Source organism: Vulpes vulpes, chromosome 1 (genome assembly GCF_048418805.1).
Source record: "Vulpes vulpes isolate BD-2025 chromosome 1, VulVul3, whole genome shotgun sequence".
In the NCBI taxonomy this organism is placed as follows: domain Eukaryota; kingdom Metazoa; phylum Chordata; class Mammalia; order Carnivora; family Canidae; genus Vulpes; species Vulpes vulpes.
In genome coordinates this window covers 124,166,127-124,182,646 of record NC_132780.1, presented here as the reverse complement: position 1 = coordinate 124,182,646, position 16,520 = coordinate 124,166,127, and the positions used below count along the sequence as shown (strand labels likewise).

The 16,520-nt window shown below is 54.3% G+C and overlaps 1 protein-coding gene across 21 annotated transcripts in view; it reads left to right on the top strand.

The window, feature by feature from the left end:
* The window catches only part of MYLK (myosin light chain kinase), a 268,280-nt gene that overhangs the window by 170,649 nt on the left and 81,111 nt on the right, over positions 1-16,520 (top strand). For 15 of the 21 annotated variants that reach the window (XM_072725225.1, XM_072725216.1, XM_072725226.1 and 12 more), the window contains 5 exons: positions 5,357-5,494; positions 7,230-7,427; positions 8,206-8,455; positions 14,268-14,339; positions 14,774-16,014. In XM_072725225.1, the coding sequence (XP_072581326.1) occupies positions 5,357-5,494; positions 7,230-7,427; positions 8,206-8,455; positions 14,268-14,339; positions 14,774-16,014 (1,899 nt within the window). Of the gene's footprint in view, positions 1-5,356; positions 5,495-7,229; positions 7,428-8,205; positions 8,456-14,267; positions 14,340-14,762; positions 16,015-16,520 lie in introns of those variants that run through there. The other 6 variants (XM_072725253.1, XM_072725246.1, XM_072725245.1 and 3 more) reach the window with 1 other exon arrangement.

Below are 16,520 nucleotides of genomic sequence, written 5' to 3'. Positions count from 1 at the left end.
CCTGCACACCTCCCTGCTCTGGGGCTCGGGGACCCTGACGGGTTCTCCATGTGCTCCTTCTGCTCCACCGGAGCAAGAAGTTAATGTGGAAGGAAGGTCACAACAGGAGTCTTCAAAAACAGTTCCCGATGAGTCAAACAGCAAAAGTGGCCAAGGAGGAAAACGCTGGAGGGTCAGTAGGGTCTTTCCCTTTCCCCCCATCCATCCCCTCTCTGCCCGTCCTCTCTCCCGCTCTGCTCCCTTCTCAGTCCTGTCCCAGCTCTAATGCATATGGCATCAATCGTGTCATCGACAGACTGCCTCTAAGGTTTTTTTTTTTTTTTTTTTGCCTCTAAGTATTCTTGATCTCAGTTCTTGTCTTTCCACGGAGGACAGGCTTGATCTATTCCTTTTCTCTCGAAATAGAGCACCCAGTAGCTAGCTACTCAGATAAATGACAGAGTGAGTCTGTGAGTGACCACGGAGTCACTGGCCGGGTGACCAGGTACCAGCGCCACAGGTGAGTTCACGTTCAGTCTTTAATTTGAGGCCAGTGCATCCGGGCCCTTCCTGGATTCCAGAGGGCAGGGAGCCCCTCTCTGGGTTTGGTCTCAGCAGAGCAGCAGGAAGCACACCTGCGGAGAAAACCTGGAATCTGTTTAATCTGGCTCCTTCTGAGCTGGGAAGCATGTTGTTCTCTGGGTCCCCTCCCATGCCATCTCCGTCTGTGTGCCCCGGCCAGTGCTCGCCCTCCCCAGATGAAGAAGGCTCAGGTTCCCTGCACTCCTGGGGGCCTTTCGCCTGAGCCCTTAGCCCCCCTTCACCAGCTTCAGACCGACGACACTGTGCCAGGAGACCCTCTCTAGGATCACTGGGGAGCCTGGGCATAGGTGCAAACGATGACAGAGACCTCCCCGTGGAATCTAGGTGACTGGCCTTTGTTCTCAGGACGGCGGGGGAGAGTGTCCAGGCCAGGCCCCTGGTGGCTGCATCAGCCCCGGGATCTTGGCATGGGCCAGCTCCCTTCTCTGAGCCTCAGCTCTCTCTGACATTAGTGGGGACACAATCTGCCCCACCTCTGGGGATGTCGAGGATAACACTGAACAGGCTGCGAACATCCTTCAGAATCCCGAAGTGCTGGACTCTGCAAGGTGGTGTTGTGACGATGTCTTCTCAGCTTCCAGATCTGTCTGGTTCAGTGGGAATGGAGGACTGTTCTCATTGTCGTTATGGTCACATGGAGCGTGCCCAACCAAAAAAAGAAGTCAGTTGGTTTAGGAAAGGCAAAAAAAGAAAAAAAAAATCCATGTATTTTAATACTTTTTATGTGCCAGAGACTGTTCTAGCTGCTTTACATATGTTGCTGCTTTTAATCATCTAAAAACCCTGCAGTATTCATCATGCGCTGTACTGATGATGTGTCTGTTACTCTTATCAACACTGTATCATCAAGAATTGGTGATAACTGTGGGTTGGGGAGCTTGCTTCAGATCCCACAGCCAGATCTCTGAGTTCAGAGCACCAGTCTCCATCTGCCTTCTGATTTCATCTAAGCCTGCACAAGAGTGAGCATCAACTGATGCCATAGTGCGTAAGCGACAGGTGACACAGAGTAATCTGTTCGGCTTTGAAATTAAATGAAGTACACACATCTTGCCCTTTTTACCTGGCTTGGCCTTGCTCTGCCTTAGCTTTTCTCTCCTAGCTAGAGCCTGGGATGTGGGTCAGCAGATAAGACATCTGTCCTTGTGGAGAGTTTGCCCCTGGAGACGCCTGGTTGCCGTGGAAGAGACGGCCTCCAGACCATCCTGGCTTTACTGTCACAAGGCCTGGGTATGAGCTCTAGGTCTGCCTGGGCCTGGCCCTGTGAGCTTGCACAGGCCACTCACCCGAGCACGCCCTGGCCTCTCCATCAGGAGCATGGAGTCGTGGGATTGGGACTGCGGCTTCAGGATTCTAGTTAGGGCTGCTGTTCTCAGGCCTCTTACGGAAAACTACCTGCCCCCAAACTGAGATCCTTACTGGCTTGTAATAATCCTGGTGCCGAGTGTGTGTAGGGAGGGTTGGTCAGTGTCTCACCCCGTGAAGGATTTGCGGTGGTTGAGTGCTAGGGATGACTCAGCCATTCACTAGCCTGGATTCAGTCACGCTGGTCCCATGTGACCACCGGCTGTAGGTCTGAGGCCAAGTTCATTCTGATCGCTTACTCCCAGTCACTTCCCTTTGCCCTCCTTGCAGGCTGAGGCCTGGGGAAGACAGAGCAGGTCTGGGGCGGCAGTGCCATGAGACGCAGTGTCTCCCAGGCCGGGCGCCCACTCATCTGTCTCCCGGACGGGGTGCAGCCAGGTTGTTCTCAAATCATTTTACCTGTATCTCAGGAGAGTTTGAAGCGATACATTTGTATTCCTAACAACATTTGCCACGGGTCATGTAAGAAAAAAAACAAAAAAAAACAAAAAAACCCAAGTCTGCGATCCTTGGGTGAGGGCCCCATCTCTGTTCCCTTGGAGCTGAAAACCCCAAAATTATGAAGCCCAGGTGGGTAGGTGGGAATCAGTGCCTGTGTCAGCTTCACACCGCTGGTGTGAGGGGTCCTACCGAGTACGTTCACACGTTAGCTCTTTGAAACCCCCGGAGTCCTGAGATTATGTTAGGACCCTAAACGCAGATGAGGCAGTTGAGCTTCGGCGAGAAGCAGTGACCTGGAGGCCCGGCCCCGGCCCTGCGTTTCCTGTGGCCGGCGGAGGACCGGGAGCTGCTGCGTGCGAGGGGGCGCCCAGGCCACAAATAGGCCTTCCGTCCCCACGGGCTGCACCCCATAGGGTGCGGGCCAGGAAACCTGGGGGGGCCAACACGTGAGAGAGGGGAGGGGCCACGGAGGGGCCGCCAGGGGCTCGAAGTGGTTTCTGATGCTCCCATAGCATGTAGGAATGCCCGTCTACACGGACCTCTGAAACAGGGCACTGGCTGCGGCAACAGAGGAGCACGAATCGGGGGGAATCTAGACAGGCAAGAATATTTTGTTCTCAAGCCTCCGTCGGTGCAGGACAGGAAATTCCTCAACTCTCCGGAGGCAGCCTACTTTCCCGGCCACTGCAGTCCAGGCAGAGAAACGAGATCTCTGCACTTCCAGGACACGGCCTCCCCGAGCCCACTCCTGGGGCCTCGGGTCAAGGGCAAACCTGCCTGGCTGCCCCTCTGGCAAAAGAAGCAGTTGGGGCTGATCCTCTGGTCCCAGACAGTAGGGCTTCCCTGCCTCGACCGCCCTTGTGCCCCGGGTCCGTGCCTTTCACAATGCACCTGCCTTGGAGGAGGGTTCCCTCCAGCATCCTGAGCTTTCTCAGCCCCTCCCATCCTCATTCCCAGAGGCTGCCCTGGGAGAGCTCTGCAGTGGGCCCTATTTTTTTTTTTTTTTTAGTACCAAAAGATAGAAATTCAGTGGCAAATTTGGAGTTGGATCTTTCTCTGGTATATAAAGCACCATGGAGATGTATCCCCATGGCTCTAGGCCTTTTGCAAATCTGGTATATATGGCCTTTGCTAATAAGAACCCAGGATACCAGAGTCCCTTTCCCCAAAACTTAGAGTTTAAGTTACAGATATCATAGCCCTCTCCCTCCCTACCCCTGCTTCTGCCAAAACACAAAATGAAAAGGCTACAGAATGATTGAAGAAAGGCAAAGCCGCCTGGCTCACAGGGTAAAGGGCAGGATCAGAGACTGGGCAGCCACGAGCTCCTCCTGCACCAGGGCTGTCCTGCGTGGGACGCTGACGCTGGCTCAGCCACTTTGCTGCCCCTTCCCCTCCAGCTCACAGGAGGCAGGTCAGAGCCCAGCTTGGGGAGCAGCCCAAGAATATCAGCCTGTTTGTGACCCCATCTCCCTGGAGAACTGAAACAGGGGTGAGGGAGCCAGCCCTGAACCCAGAGAGTTGTTCTAGTTTTGTCTTTGACTAGCTGGTGTACTTCTTCCCTCCCTCAGAGACTTTCTTTCCCCAGTTTTTTTTTTTAAAGATAATATTGATGTACATGTATTCATGGTGTTTAATTTGAAAACTTCGCCCAATTTTAAGAAATGAACATCTCCATCAACTCCAAATGCCTCCTTATGTCCCTTCACTATCCTTCCCCGTAAGCCTCAGGCAACCATGGATCTGCTTGCTATCCCTCTATTTTGCCTTTTCTGAAATTTTATATAAATGGAATCATCCAGTATGTACTCTTTCTTTGGCTTCTTTTATTCAGTGCCATTTTTGTGAGGTTTGTCTGTTGTGTCTCGTTAGTCTGTTTCTTTTTATTGCTGAGCAGGATCCCATTGCATAAATATAGCACAGTCTTTTTATCCACTCACTTGTTGATGGCCATTTGGGTTGTTTCCAGTTTGGGATCGTTAGGAATAAGGCTGCTATGAATGTTTGCCTACAAGTCTTTGTCTGGTTATGTGCTTTCATTTCTCCTGTGTAAATACCCAGGGGTAGAATGACTCGTATGGTAAATGCATGTTTAACTTTTTAAGAGACTGCCAAGCTGTTTTCACAAGGGTCTGTAAGCAAGCATGGTGCGGCGGTGTGTGAGGGGTCCCGGCGCTCCGCGTCTCGCCAACCCCGGGGCTTGGGACGGCTGGTCTCTTCCATTCGAGTCACTCTCCTAAGTATAGTGGCTTTGGCTTCCTTGAGGTGCTTAAGATCTCATGGGATGGCGATAGAGCATCACACAGCCATAGAAGGTGACAAGGAAGCTCTTCACTTCTGTTTTATGAGAGGCAGCGAGGCATATTGTTAAATGAAAAACTAAGACACCAGTCAGGGTGTGTATGTGCTATCATTTCTTTAAGAGAAGGAAACGCAAGAGTGCACCTATCTGCTTGGGTGTGTGTTATGTACATAGACCGTCGATGACAAGATGAACAAGAAACTGAATATTGATGGCCTCTGGGGAGAGGTGCCCTGATGGCCAGAGGTCAGGGGTGGAAGGAAGACTGTATAAATACTTTCTGGTGCTTTTAAAATTTTGTGCCATGTGAGCAGACCACTAATTGAAAAAGGTAGGTGAACTTAAAGAAAAAAAAAAAAATCTCCTAAGATGCCAGGCATTGAAGTTCTCCTGAAGAACCAGAGCCTACGTTGGGTTTGGCCCTGCAGAGGCCCCACCTTTCCCAGCTCCCAGGCAGGAGCACTGGCATGCCAAGCAGAGAAACGGGCTCGCCTCGCTCCTGGCGATGTCTGGCACCTCCCCACACTCCTCACCCGTCAGCAGCTGGTCTCTGGCCGGAGCCGGAGCCTGAGCCTCAACATAGTAGTGTGCCGAGCAGTCATTTAGTCTGTGTTTGTCGAATGAATAAACGACTATTCACCCCACATTCTGTTGTCTGCCACCCAGAAAAGAAGAGCGACAGGAAGAGCAGGTATCTTCTGCGCACAGCTCCCGGCAAGCCCGTCGCACCCCTCTTCCTGCAGGGCCTCTCTGACCTCAAAGTCATGGACGGAAGCCAGGTCACCATGACAGTCCAGGTGTCAGGTCTGTGTCTGCCTCTCTCCTTGGGGTATATGTGAAATCGGGCATGGTTGCAGTGTGGGCATTGCGCCCCCATATCCCACTCAGATCATCGACCCACCAGGAAGTCCGCACGGGACCGTCCGTGGACCCAAAGAAGCGGAGCCTGCTGGTCCCTCCTTTCTGCTTCCCCTGGGCAGGATTCTCTGGAGCCAAGGTCAATTCATGGTGGTCCAGAGGAAGACGATGCCCACAGCTAGAGGGCTGGGGACTGGTGGGGAAACACAGCGGGGCCTGTAGCTGGGAGGTTGTGAACACTGGTGCAAAACCAGCTGATGTGAGAACTGCCCGCCCTTGGAAGAGACTGTTGCTCTACTAAGATTAAGGTGAGAAGATAGAAAAAGGTCCTCCTAAAACCAGGGCAGGGTGACAAGAGCTTGCGACCAGCAGCCCAGTGTGAGCTGTCACAGCTCCTAGCGGCTGGGGAGGGAAGTTCAGGCCCTCTGCTGGCACAGACGTGCTCGATGGGCCTGTGCCCAAGCATATCCAGAACCTCCAGTTCATTGCTGACCACTGTCCATTCCCCTGACAGCCCGGAGGCCGCTCTCCTGGGTTTTAGTTCCTCTTGAGCTGCAGAAGTAATAAAGATGAGCTGTGGGAGAGCCGATGGGCTCCCCCTTTCAGGGGGATCACCTCCCTACTTTCAGGGATCACCATGCACCTGCCCCCAGATCAGAGGCTCTCTGCTCCCTCCTGGCCTCCACACCGCTACTGGCTAACCCAGCAGGGCAGACCCCACTCTCTCTCCTTGAGAGAGCCTGACACCAAACAGCCTCCCTCGGCAACCACTCCCGGGGCCTTGCTCCTCGGGGGGCAGAGCACAGTGCAGCTGCAGGGACAGACCCTCACGGATGGCCATTGTTTTATGCCCCACCAAACTGCTCGAGAATCTACCCAGGAAAGTCGGCCAGTAAGACCTGGAAATGCTATCCACCCTGAGCTGGGTTTGGAAACTACGCGAGCTCGTGCCCATCTCCACCCTCAGACCCAGCCTTTGTATGGTAGCAAAATGAAATGCTGATGTTTCCTTCTGGTGAAAATCGACAGAGGAGTTACTGCAAAGCCACCATGGCATTGCCTGGGGATGCATGCACTGCGTGTGGGGCGGCGCAGAGCAGGAAACACATTTGCTTCACACCCAGGGAGCCACGTGTGTGGCTTCAACCCCCAACCCCCCCCCCCCGGGGTTACCAAGTAGTTTGAATTCTGATTTTTTGGCTTCGATCTTTTCTAGTTTCTGCAAATCTGTTTTTAAATAATTACAATGAATATGCATTGAGCACGTTCCACATGCCAGATGCTATTCTAATCTGCTAAAGATTTTATTTATCTATTTTTGGAGAGAGAGAGAGAAGAGGAGAGCAGAGAGAGAGGGAGAGAGTTCCAAACAGACCCGTGTTGAGCGTGGAGCCCAATGTGGGGCTCAATCTCATGACCTGAGGCGAAATCAAGCGTCAGACACTTCACCGACTGAGCCACCCAGGCGGCCCTCTCATCTGCTGTTCCAGTGGGCTGCTCCGGGGGACTGTATTGATTTATTCAATCCTCCCAACAAACCTGGGAAGATGTGATTAGAAGGTTTTGTGGATGGGGAAACTGAGACATAGGAAAGTTAGTATTTGGTGCAGTGGGCAAAATTGCCACGTGACCCAGGAAAGCAGCTCCCTGACCAGTCTGCCCGCCCTGTCTCCCCATCCAGGGAATCCGCCCCCCGAGGTCATCTGGCTTCACAACGGGAACGAGATCCAGGAGTCAGAGGACTTCCACTTTGAACAGAGAGGCACTCAACACAGCCTTTGTATCCAGGAAGTGTTCCCAGAGGACACAGGCACTTACACCTGTGAAGCCTGGAACAGCGCTGGAGAGGTCCGCACCCAGGCGGTACTGATGGTGCAAGGTGAGGCCGTCGCCGGGCTGACCCGGGTAGGGGCTGGCGGGGGCAGGAAATAACATGCTGCTATAGCAGTCTCCCCAGAAGCAGTTTGGAGGTGAGGAAAGCACCTGAGCTTCCTTCGTTTCCCCCACAGTCCCTGTGCTCCCTTGGTCCCGTTCCAGCCCCAGAGGCCAGCTTCCCATCTCCGTTTCAGGCTCTGGCTGAGTGGAGGCACCATTCCCTGCCCTCCAAAGTCCCTGCCTTGTCTGGGTCATTGGTGACATGCTGCATAGAGTGCTAGGAGAGAAACCTTATGATGCACTTGATAATTAGGCAGTGACAGCTTTTATCCCCCTTTATTGAAACCTGGTTAACACACGATATTACTTTGACACAGTGATCACTTTTGAGGTGAGTTGTAGCCTGTTAGGGTCCTCGCCTTTAGAGAACCTATATTTAAGAAGAGAGACCAGGTCAGGACACATAAAGCAAGTGACAGCTCTCAATTATACTCATCTCATTGTAGATCTCTAGCACCTAGCCCAGTGCGCCTGGACCTTCCGGGCTACCTGTCCCTACTTGGGGTGTGCACATTCATGTCGATATTATCCTCAGAGAATATAACCCAGACAGATTCGCCTTGGGAAGGATGTGCTGTAACTGCATATTCCAGTAAACGTGATTTCTGGACAAGCTGTTATTTGGGTAACTTGTAGTCTTTGACCCTTACCACCATGGAGAGCTTAGTGGACCCTGACTGCTGAAAGGCCTTCCTCTAATCCAACCCTCTGCCGACTTCCAGAGCCCCAGGATGGCACCCAGCCCTGGTTCATCAGCAAGCCCCGCTCACTGACTGCCTCCCTGGGCCAGACTGTCCTCATCTCCTGTGCCATCGCTGGGGACCCCTTCCCCACTGTGCACTGGCTGCGAGACGGCAAAGCCCTCTCCAAAGACTCCGGCTACTTCGAGGTGCTACAGAACGAGGACGTGTTCACCCTGGTTCTAAAGAATGTGCAGCCCTGGCACGCCGGCCAGTACGAAATCCAGCTCAAGTGAGTCTGCGTGTCCTGCTGACCTCCTTTTACCCACTACCCCCCAAATTCCTACCACCTGTCAAAATTCCCACCAGGGACTAGGAAGCCAGCAGAAACAAAATAACGTGCAGCTGGGCTTCAAGGCAAAGAAAGGGCAGGCTTGGTGCTGCCGACGAGCTTTTGTCTCTCCTGCTTAAATGCAAAGGTGTTCATTGAGCTCCTGAGCTCGGTTCCCCAGAGTCCTCTGTCTTATTACATCCTGGCTTTTGTCCCCTTGTTGTTTGGTGTGTGGAGAACATGAAGGAGGGAAGAATGGATTAAAGTTGGAAAAGCAGGGGCACCTGGGTGGCTCAGTGGTTGAGCATCTGCCTTTGGCTCAGGTAGTAATCCCAGGATCCTGGGATCGAGTCCCGCATCAGGCTCACCACAGGGAGCCTGCTTCTCCCTCTGCCTGTGTCTCTGCCTCTCTGTGTGTGTGTGTGTGTGTGTGTGTGTCTCATGAGTAAATGAATAAAATATTTTTAAAAAATTGGAAAAGCAGCAAGATCGAGGGAATGTATTAGTTACCTATTGCTGTGTAACAAATGTCCCCAAAACTGAGCAGCTTAGAACAGCAGTTGCCATCTCACAGTTTCTTTGGGTTGGGAATATGATGCAGCTTTGCCGAATGATTTTTACAGTGAGGATGTTGGCAGGGACTGTCGCCTCTGAAGGCTTGGCTGGGGCTGGAGGATCCACTTCTGAAATGGTTCACTCACAGGGCTGTTGACTGGAAGCCTCAGCTCCTTGCCATGCAGACCTCTCCCTAGAGCTGCTTGAGTGTCTTCATGACATGGCAGCTGGATTCCACAGACCTAATGTCTTTTGTGATCTACCCTTGGAGGTCACACGCTATTACTTTTGCTATATACTGTTTGTTGGAAGTAAGTCACTAAGGCCAATTAGGATCCATCTCTTGGAGAGAGAAGTGTCAAAGAATTTGTAGACATTTAAAACCACTGCAGAAGGTTAATTATGCCCATTCCTTTTTTTTTTTTTTTTCCTCCTGTTTATGGTTTTCCTAGGTTATGTGGAAAGGTGAGCTCTGGGAAGGCACACTGCTTTGTTTCCAGTGCCGGGAACGGTGCCTGCCCGCAGTCAGCATCGAGTGTTTGTTAAATGAAAGTGATCCAGAAATGTTCTTCTACCTTTAAAATGCTCTAAGTCTTAGTCTTAGAGTTCTATGGCCAGCCCTGGGTTGATGGAGACAGGACACCAGCCCCTAGGGTTGATGTAAGCACTGAAGGAGAGCAGTTGTCTGCAACCCGCTGACAGGAGAGTGTGTCACATGCCAAAGATGTTTCGAGCTGCCCTGGCTCAGGTGCCTGGGCACTTTGCAAGGAGCTTGCTCTCCTGGATAAATCATTTCCCAGTACTGAGCACATCATGTTCAAGGCTCTGAGCTACATGCCAAAGCCACTGCCATGACCGAGCACTGTTCCTATAATAATAACAAACCCCAGTGTGTGCCCCACCACTTGGGTCCCTTCTGGCCAAGTGCTTTATGCATATACCAGTTATGTTTTGCTGCATAACAAACAGCTCAAATACTTAGTGGCTTTATATATATATTTTTTAAAAAGGCCATTTGTTATTTCTTGAGATTTGTTGGGAAGTTCTGCTTGGCTGAGTGAGGCTTAGCAGATCTCAGCTGAGCTAATGCCATGTCTGTAGTCGGCTGTGGCGATGGTCTGTGGGCTGGCTGGTCCTCTGCTACCATCAGCAGTATGCACAGAACACACCAGAAGCCTTTGCCTTACATCCAAACCAGGTATTATCAGGAAGGCAAATCTGCCTCCAGCCTAGATACAAGATACACTCTTCCTCCCCTAGGCCAGTACAAATAATAGAAACTGATGACATGGAGACGAGAGCCTGTCTGCCTGGAAGGAGTAGTGCTGGGGGGCAGTCCTCACAGTCATCCAGCCAAACACCCAAAAGGGATAATTATGCTCCATGTGTGATGTCGAGGACAATAGGGTTTAGCAAATGAGTAAAGGCTTGGCCGTTGGGGGCACGTTGAAGAGGCTAAGCAGGAGAGGGTAGGGAAGAGCAAAGCAAGGGCTGTGGGAAGTCGGCCAGGCCGGAGTGGACGTCGGCAGGCAGACTGTCTGGGCCCAGCTGGGGACAGTCATAAAACTTACACTGTCCCAGCTGGAAGGGACTTCAGAAGTTATCAGGACGACTCATCGTTCAATAACAGGGGAAACTGAGGTCTCGGGGTCACGGATTTGCTTGTGGCCACCCAAAAGCAAGTAGCAGAGCCCAGATTGGAACCCTCATCTCTGTCTTTTCATCGGCTTCTCTCCCATTCCGTGTTTCTCCCAAGTGCGTGGGAACTCGGGGAATCCAGGAGGTTGCGCTGGCCTCCCCGTCCATGCAGCTCTCGGCCCTGACCCCTCTCCAAAGTCCAGCCTTTTCATTCCTTTGGGTAGCTGGTGCCCTGGCCTTGGCTTTGTCCCCAGCCGAGGAGCAAGTCAGTGGAAAGTTCTCCTGGGGAGGACGTGCCAGGTCTGCCAGGGCCCCATTCCCCTCCTGACAGAAATCAGACCTAGACTCAGCACAGAATGCCTTTCAAGGAGGGAGCTGGGGTAGCTGGGAGGAAGAGGGGGTGGGTGGTGCAGCAGGTCCCGTCCGTCCCTGCTACAGCTGTGGGTAGGTGCAGCTGGATGCCCTAGCTCTTGTCTCCTGGTCTAAAAGGAAATGTCATCAGAAAGTCAGTTCCAAATTCCAGCTAAAATATTTGAAAGTTTGGGACTTGCCAGGAAATTAGTTCTTTAAACTAATTTTGCGTATAAAAACCCATTCCATTCAGAGTGGGACAGACTCTGAAGCTTTGTAACCAGAGTGGGCTTCTTATTCAGGGCTTGGGAGGTGGGAGCAGAGAGTTTTGTTAGTTTGTAAAAGGTGCAGCCTATGGGGTCATAGTCCAGGCCTCTTCGGCAGCACCTGGCCTGGGTGTGGGGCCTCATCCTCAGCCCCAGGCCTTGCTTTGTAACCGAGAATGTAGATACAGATACCGATGGCCTCGAGGCGGGCTGGCGGGTTAGATGATCTGGTGTGTGGGTCCAAAGCCAAGCCTTTCTGACCTTTGTAGGCTCTCAACGAACTCATGATCTGCCCTAAAGGCCCAACAGAAGTTTAAGTTTATGGCAGCAGAATTGATGACCCCCCAGATCACCCCGAGGGATGGGCCCACCAAGGTATCCCAAGTTCTCCACCTCTGCCCCTCAGACTTCCCTACGTGCCTCAGGTTGAGGCCCAGGGATGGGTCAAACAGCAAGCCCCCTGTGCTCCCTCCTTTAGGGCAGGTGATGGAAGACAGCAGAGACCCCTACCTGCTTCCCCACGGGGAGCTAGAGCTTACTCCAGCTCAGGGACGGGGCGCCTCACCGTTTAAAGCCTCTGAAGGGTTTGGTTGGGGTAAAGCATGGCCATCTGGTCAGTGTCTGCTCCTGATTTTTGCACCTGAGGTGTGTTGTACCTGTAGCAGGAGGAAACAGCTGAGGCAATGTTGGAAAGCACTACTGGGAAAACACAGCCCTTGGCCTCCTGGCCTCCTGGCCTCCTGGCCTCCTGCCCTCCTGCTCGTCACCCTGTGCTGGAAAGAATAGCGAGGAAAGAATGGTCTGATACTGGCCAGCAGTCTGACATAAGTAGGGTGCCAGGGAGCTGGGCCTCACCTGCAAAGGACCTTCCGCGTTTATTCTGCAAGTTGACCCAAAGCCCATGAGCCCTCCGTGCTGAGCACTCGGGATGTCCCGAGGGGCTCTTAGCCTTCCAGGGCCTGGCGCTAAGGAGGCACCTGACTGCTGCTCGTTGAGCAAAGGGACACCCACGGGCGCTTAAACTGCCCAGACACCAGGCTCCCTGAGCCTTCAGTCTCTGCCCCCTGAGAGCCTGCGCCTTGACCGAGGCAGCCAGGAGTGGACCCCAACAGATGGCAGGAGGGTTGTTGGAGGACAGCACAGATCAACCTCTCCTTGTTTCAAACGGGGCTCCGTGCCTGGGAGTGAGCAGCACCCCCCAGCCCCCCTGCAAACCACCTACCAAGCCATGGACCGCCAGTGTCTGATGCGGACCCGGCCCTGCACCGGGAGGGCAGCCAGGCAAGCAAGGCGGACGCCCACGTACGTCAGCAGGGCTGCGTGAACACGTGCTCGGGTGTCTGTCCACGTGGGGGTGGCCATGCTTGTGCACTTGTATCTGGACCTGCAGATGCAGATGCCCGCCAGGTAAGGTCCCGCATGTGTGTATCCATGCGTGGGGTCGATCTGCATTCACACAGAGACCTGCACACACACACACACACACACACACACACACACCCCACGGTAGATTGGTACTGACGAGCACGGCAGGGCAGGTCGGGAAGGTTAGGGTCCCGATTCAGGTAGGCCTGGGTGCCAACCCCTTTTTCTGCCGGTTGCCTCTGCGAGTGAAGGCAAGTTGTTTGACCTTTATGAGCCTTATGTTCCTGAAAACAACGGTGCTGGCTTCACAGAGAAGTCATGAGGTGAGGGGAGATGGGTCCTGCGAGGGACCCGTCACAGAGCTTGGCACATCTGGGGGAGGACCTGGGCACACGTAGGCCCTGAAGTGCTGGTAAGATGGCCTTGTGGGGCGATGAGGGGGAGGCCTGGGAGCCCGGCGCTGCCCCAGACGAACTCCTGACGCCTTCCTTACCTTTATGGTGGGCCCGACAGTGCTCCGCACCTCAGTGGGGTGCTGTAGGCACAAGGTGGGCGCGATAGTGCTCCGCACCTCAGTGGGATGCTGTAGGCACAGGTGATGGACGTTAGTGGAAAGCGGAGCAAGAGTCCCCGTGGCTCTCAGCCCTGCCCTCACCCCTCCCTGTACTGAGCACAGGCCCTGATCCCCCACCCATCCCCTACCCCCCCCACCCCCCCACCCCCAGCAGCCTTGGCTGGTCAGAGCTCAGAACCGCCGGCAGAGGGCAGCCGTGTGGGCTCAGAGGCCCTCAGGCTGGAGTCCCGTTGCCCAAGGCCGGTACAGCCCCCCCCCCCCCCCCCCAGCACAGGGGGCCTCAGCTGGCCACGCACCGCTGGGACACTGACGTTTTATTAACGTTTTAACAGTGGGTTGAAGAATGCAGAGCTCTCCCCACCTGAAGAAAGGAGAGAAGGGGTCACCCATGCGGGAAGACACCTGTTTGATTTTTAATCCAGGAAGTTCTGATCTGAGGGCAGTAGCTGATGGGTGGGGATTGGAAGGTGTTTTTGATTTGGTGAGCAGGAAGGAGAGGGGGAGGTGGCAGCTGGGGGGCGGGGGGTCGGCCCCTGCGGAGAGGACGCAACCATCCCTGTATTGAAGGTGCGGAGTCAGACTCAGGGTCACGCCCAGGGCTGTACAGGCTCCACAGAGCAGCCCCATCACACCCTGGCGGGCTTGGACTTCAGTGCGGAGTGATTGTATTTAGACTGAGTGATTGAGTTGTTTTTGTAACGTGCTTAGAGAAAAGTCTTCCTACTTCTGGGTGTCTGTCCAAGCGGTTGTGCTGAAGATTTCCCCCTCCCCTTTTCATACAAGAGCTGAGGATAAAAAGGGAGACCAAAGTGGGGCAGATTTAGGGCCTGCCCTGAATCTAGGTCTTGTGTGGGTGTTCAGGGTCACCGCTAGGCCCGTAGCCCCCTCTTCCCTGGAGCCAGCCAGCCAGCCAGCCTCTGGCCGGCCAAGTTCCTGCTTGCCCTGCCTTCCTCACAGCCCTAGACCGAGCAGGCCCTGGGCTCAGAGAGCCTCCCGAGCTGTATTGATCTCTCAAATTCTTCAGGAACCGGGTTGGCGAATGCAGTTGCCAGGTGTCACTGATGCTACAGAGCAGCCCCACCGGAGTCCCCCTGCGGTGAGTGCCCCCAGGAGGTGCGTGGCCGGGCCCCATGCCACCACCCACCCACTCTCCTCCTGGCCCCTGCAGGCCCAGCCCAGCGGCCCCAGATTATTTGTATCCTCCAGCTGGGGCTGCTGAGCCAAGAGAGGGAGATTGGAAGGGGGATGAGGGAGGGAGAGCTGGGGAGGAGAGGGGGGTGAATTATTATTTTTTTTTTGCACACACCCTTATAAGGCTACTGAAGTCATTACCGATGTAACAAACCAAGTAAGCAAGCAAGAGCCTCTCACCAACGTTCCCTTCTATAAACACAGCCCGGTCAGCCCCAGCCTCCCCTTCCCCCTCCCCTCTATCCTCCCTCCCTCAGGGATTTGCTCTCCCCTGACGTTTCTTTCTTACCCGGCCCCTTTTCCTCTTGCTACTCTCCTCTTTCCCTTCACTGGTTGCAGGGGGAGGGAGCCTGCCAGCTGCGAGGGCCTCTGCAGCCGGGGAGCCGGCGCTGATGGTGGTGGCGGTGACTGCTATGGGACCCTGAGGCCTGGCCGGCCAGCGAGAGGACAGAGTTGGCCAGAGGAGGAGGACGACGGCGAGGACGTGCGGGGGGTGCTGAAGAGGCGTGTGGAGACCCGGCAACATACTGAGGAGGCCATCCGCCAGCAGCAGGTGGAACAGCTGGACTTCCGTGACCTCCTGGGGAAGAAGGTGAGTACCAAGACCGTGTCAGAAGAAGACCTGAAGGAGATCCCAGCGGAGCAGATGGATTTCCGTGCCAACCTGCAGCGGCAAGTGAAGCCAAAGACTGTGTCAGAGGAAGAGAGGAAGGTGCATAGCCCTCAGCAGGTCGACTTCCGCTCGGTCCTGGCCAAAAAGGGGACTCCTAAGACCCCGGTGCCTGAGAAGGCACCTCTTCCCAAACCCGCCACCCCAGATTTCCGCTCCGTGTTAGGTAGCAAGAAAAAATTACCAGCCGAGAATGGTAGCAACAACGCTGAGGCCTTGAATGCCAAGGCAGCAGAAAGTCCCAAGGCTGTGAGCAATGCCCAGCCTTTAGGGTCCCTGAAACCTTTGGGCAATGCCAAGCCTGCTGAGACTCTAAAACCTGTGGGCAACATCAAGCCTGCTGAGACGCTGAAACCCATAGGCAACGCCAAACCTGCTGAGACCCTGAAACCCATGGGCAACGCCAAGCCTGCTGAGACGCTAAAACCCATAGGCAACGCCAAGCTTGCTGAGACCCCGAAACCCATGGGCAATGCCAAGCCTGCTGAGACCCTGAAACCCCTGGGCAATGCCAAGCCTGCTGAGACGCTGAAACCCATAAGCAACGCCAAGCCTGCTGAACCCCTGAAACCTGTGGGCAACGCCAAGCCTGCTGAGACCCCAAAACCCATAGGTAATGCCAAGCCTGCTGAGATCCCAAAACCAGCTGGGAAGGAAGAACTCAAGAAGGAGGTTAAGAATGACGTGAACTGCAAGAGGGCACAGGCAGGAGCCACAGATAATGAAAAAAGATCAGAGAACCAAGGGACAGCCCCAGCCTTCAAGGAGAAGCTGCAAGATGTCCATGTGACAGAGGGTGAGAAGCTGCTACTCCAGTGTCAGGTGTTGTCTGACCCCCCAGCCACCATCACCTGGATGCTCAATGGAAAGACGCTCAAGACCACCAAGTTCATCATCCTCTCCCAAGAAGGTAACAGGGCGAGGGCCGGGAAGAAGGGGGCTCCATCAGGGCCGCTGGGGGCTCCTGGAGGCTTTGGTTTGTTAACTGCCACTCACAGCCCAGAGTTGGGCTGGAATGCCCAGCCTCTGTGCCCCCTCCCTGACGGAGGGCTGTTCTGCTCAGGGCCCTTGGGCACACACTCCATCACTGGGCGGTGAGAGGTGGGCATCTGATCCTCTGGCACCCGCCCGGGTCTCGGCATCTGTCTGGCAGAGGCGCTTCATGGCAGCCCCAGCCATGGTTCCTCGGAGCAAGCCTTGGCCTGAGCTAGTGCCGCACAGCTCTGACATGGAGAGGGCTCTGTTCGCAGGCGTGAGGGAACCTGGGGGCTGGGGCTCACTGCGGTCTCCGAGCTGAGAGCTGCTTTTGCAGCAGCATTTTAGGTTTGGAGAAGGGTGTACAGTGACAGGATGGCATAGGACTGAGGTTTGGGGTCAAAACAACTTAAGTCTTGATAACAACGTGGGTTTGAAAGG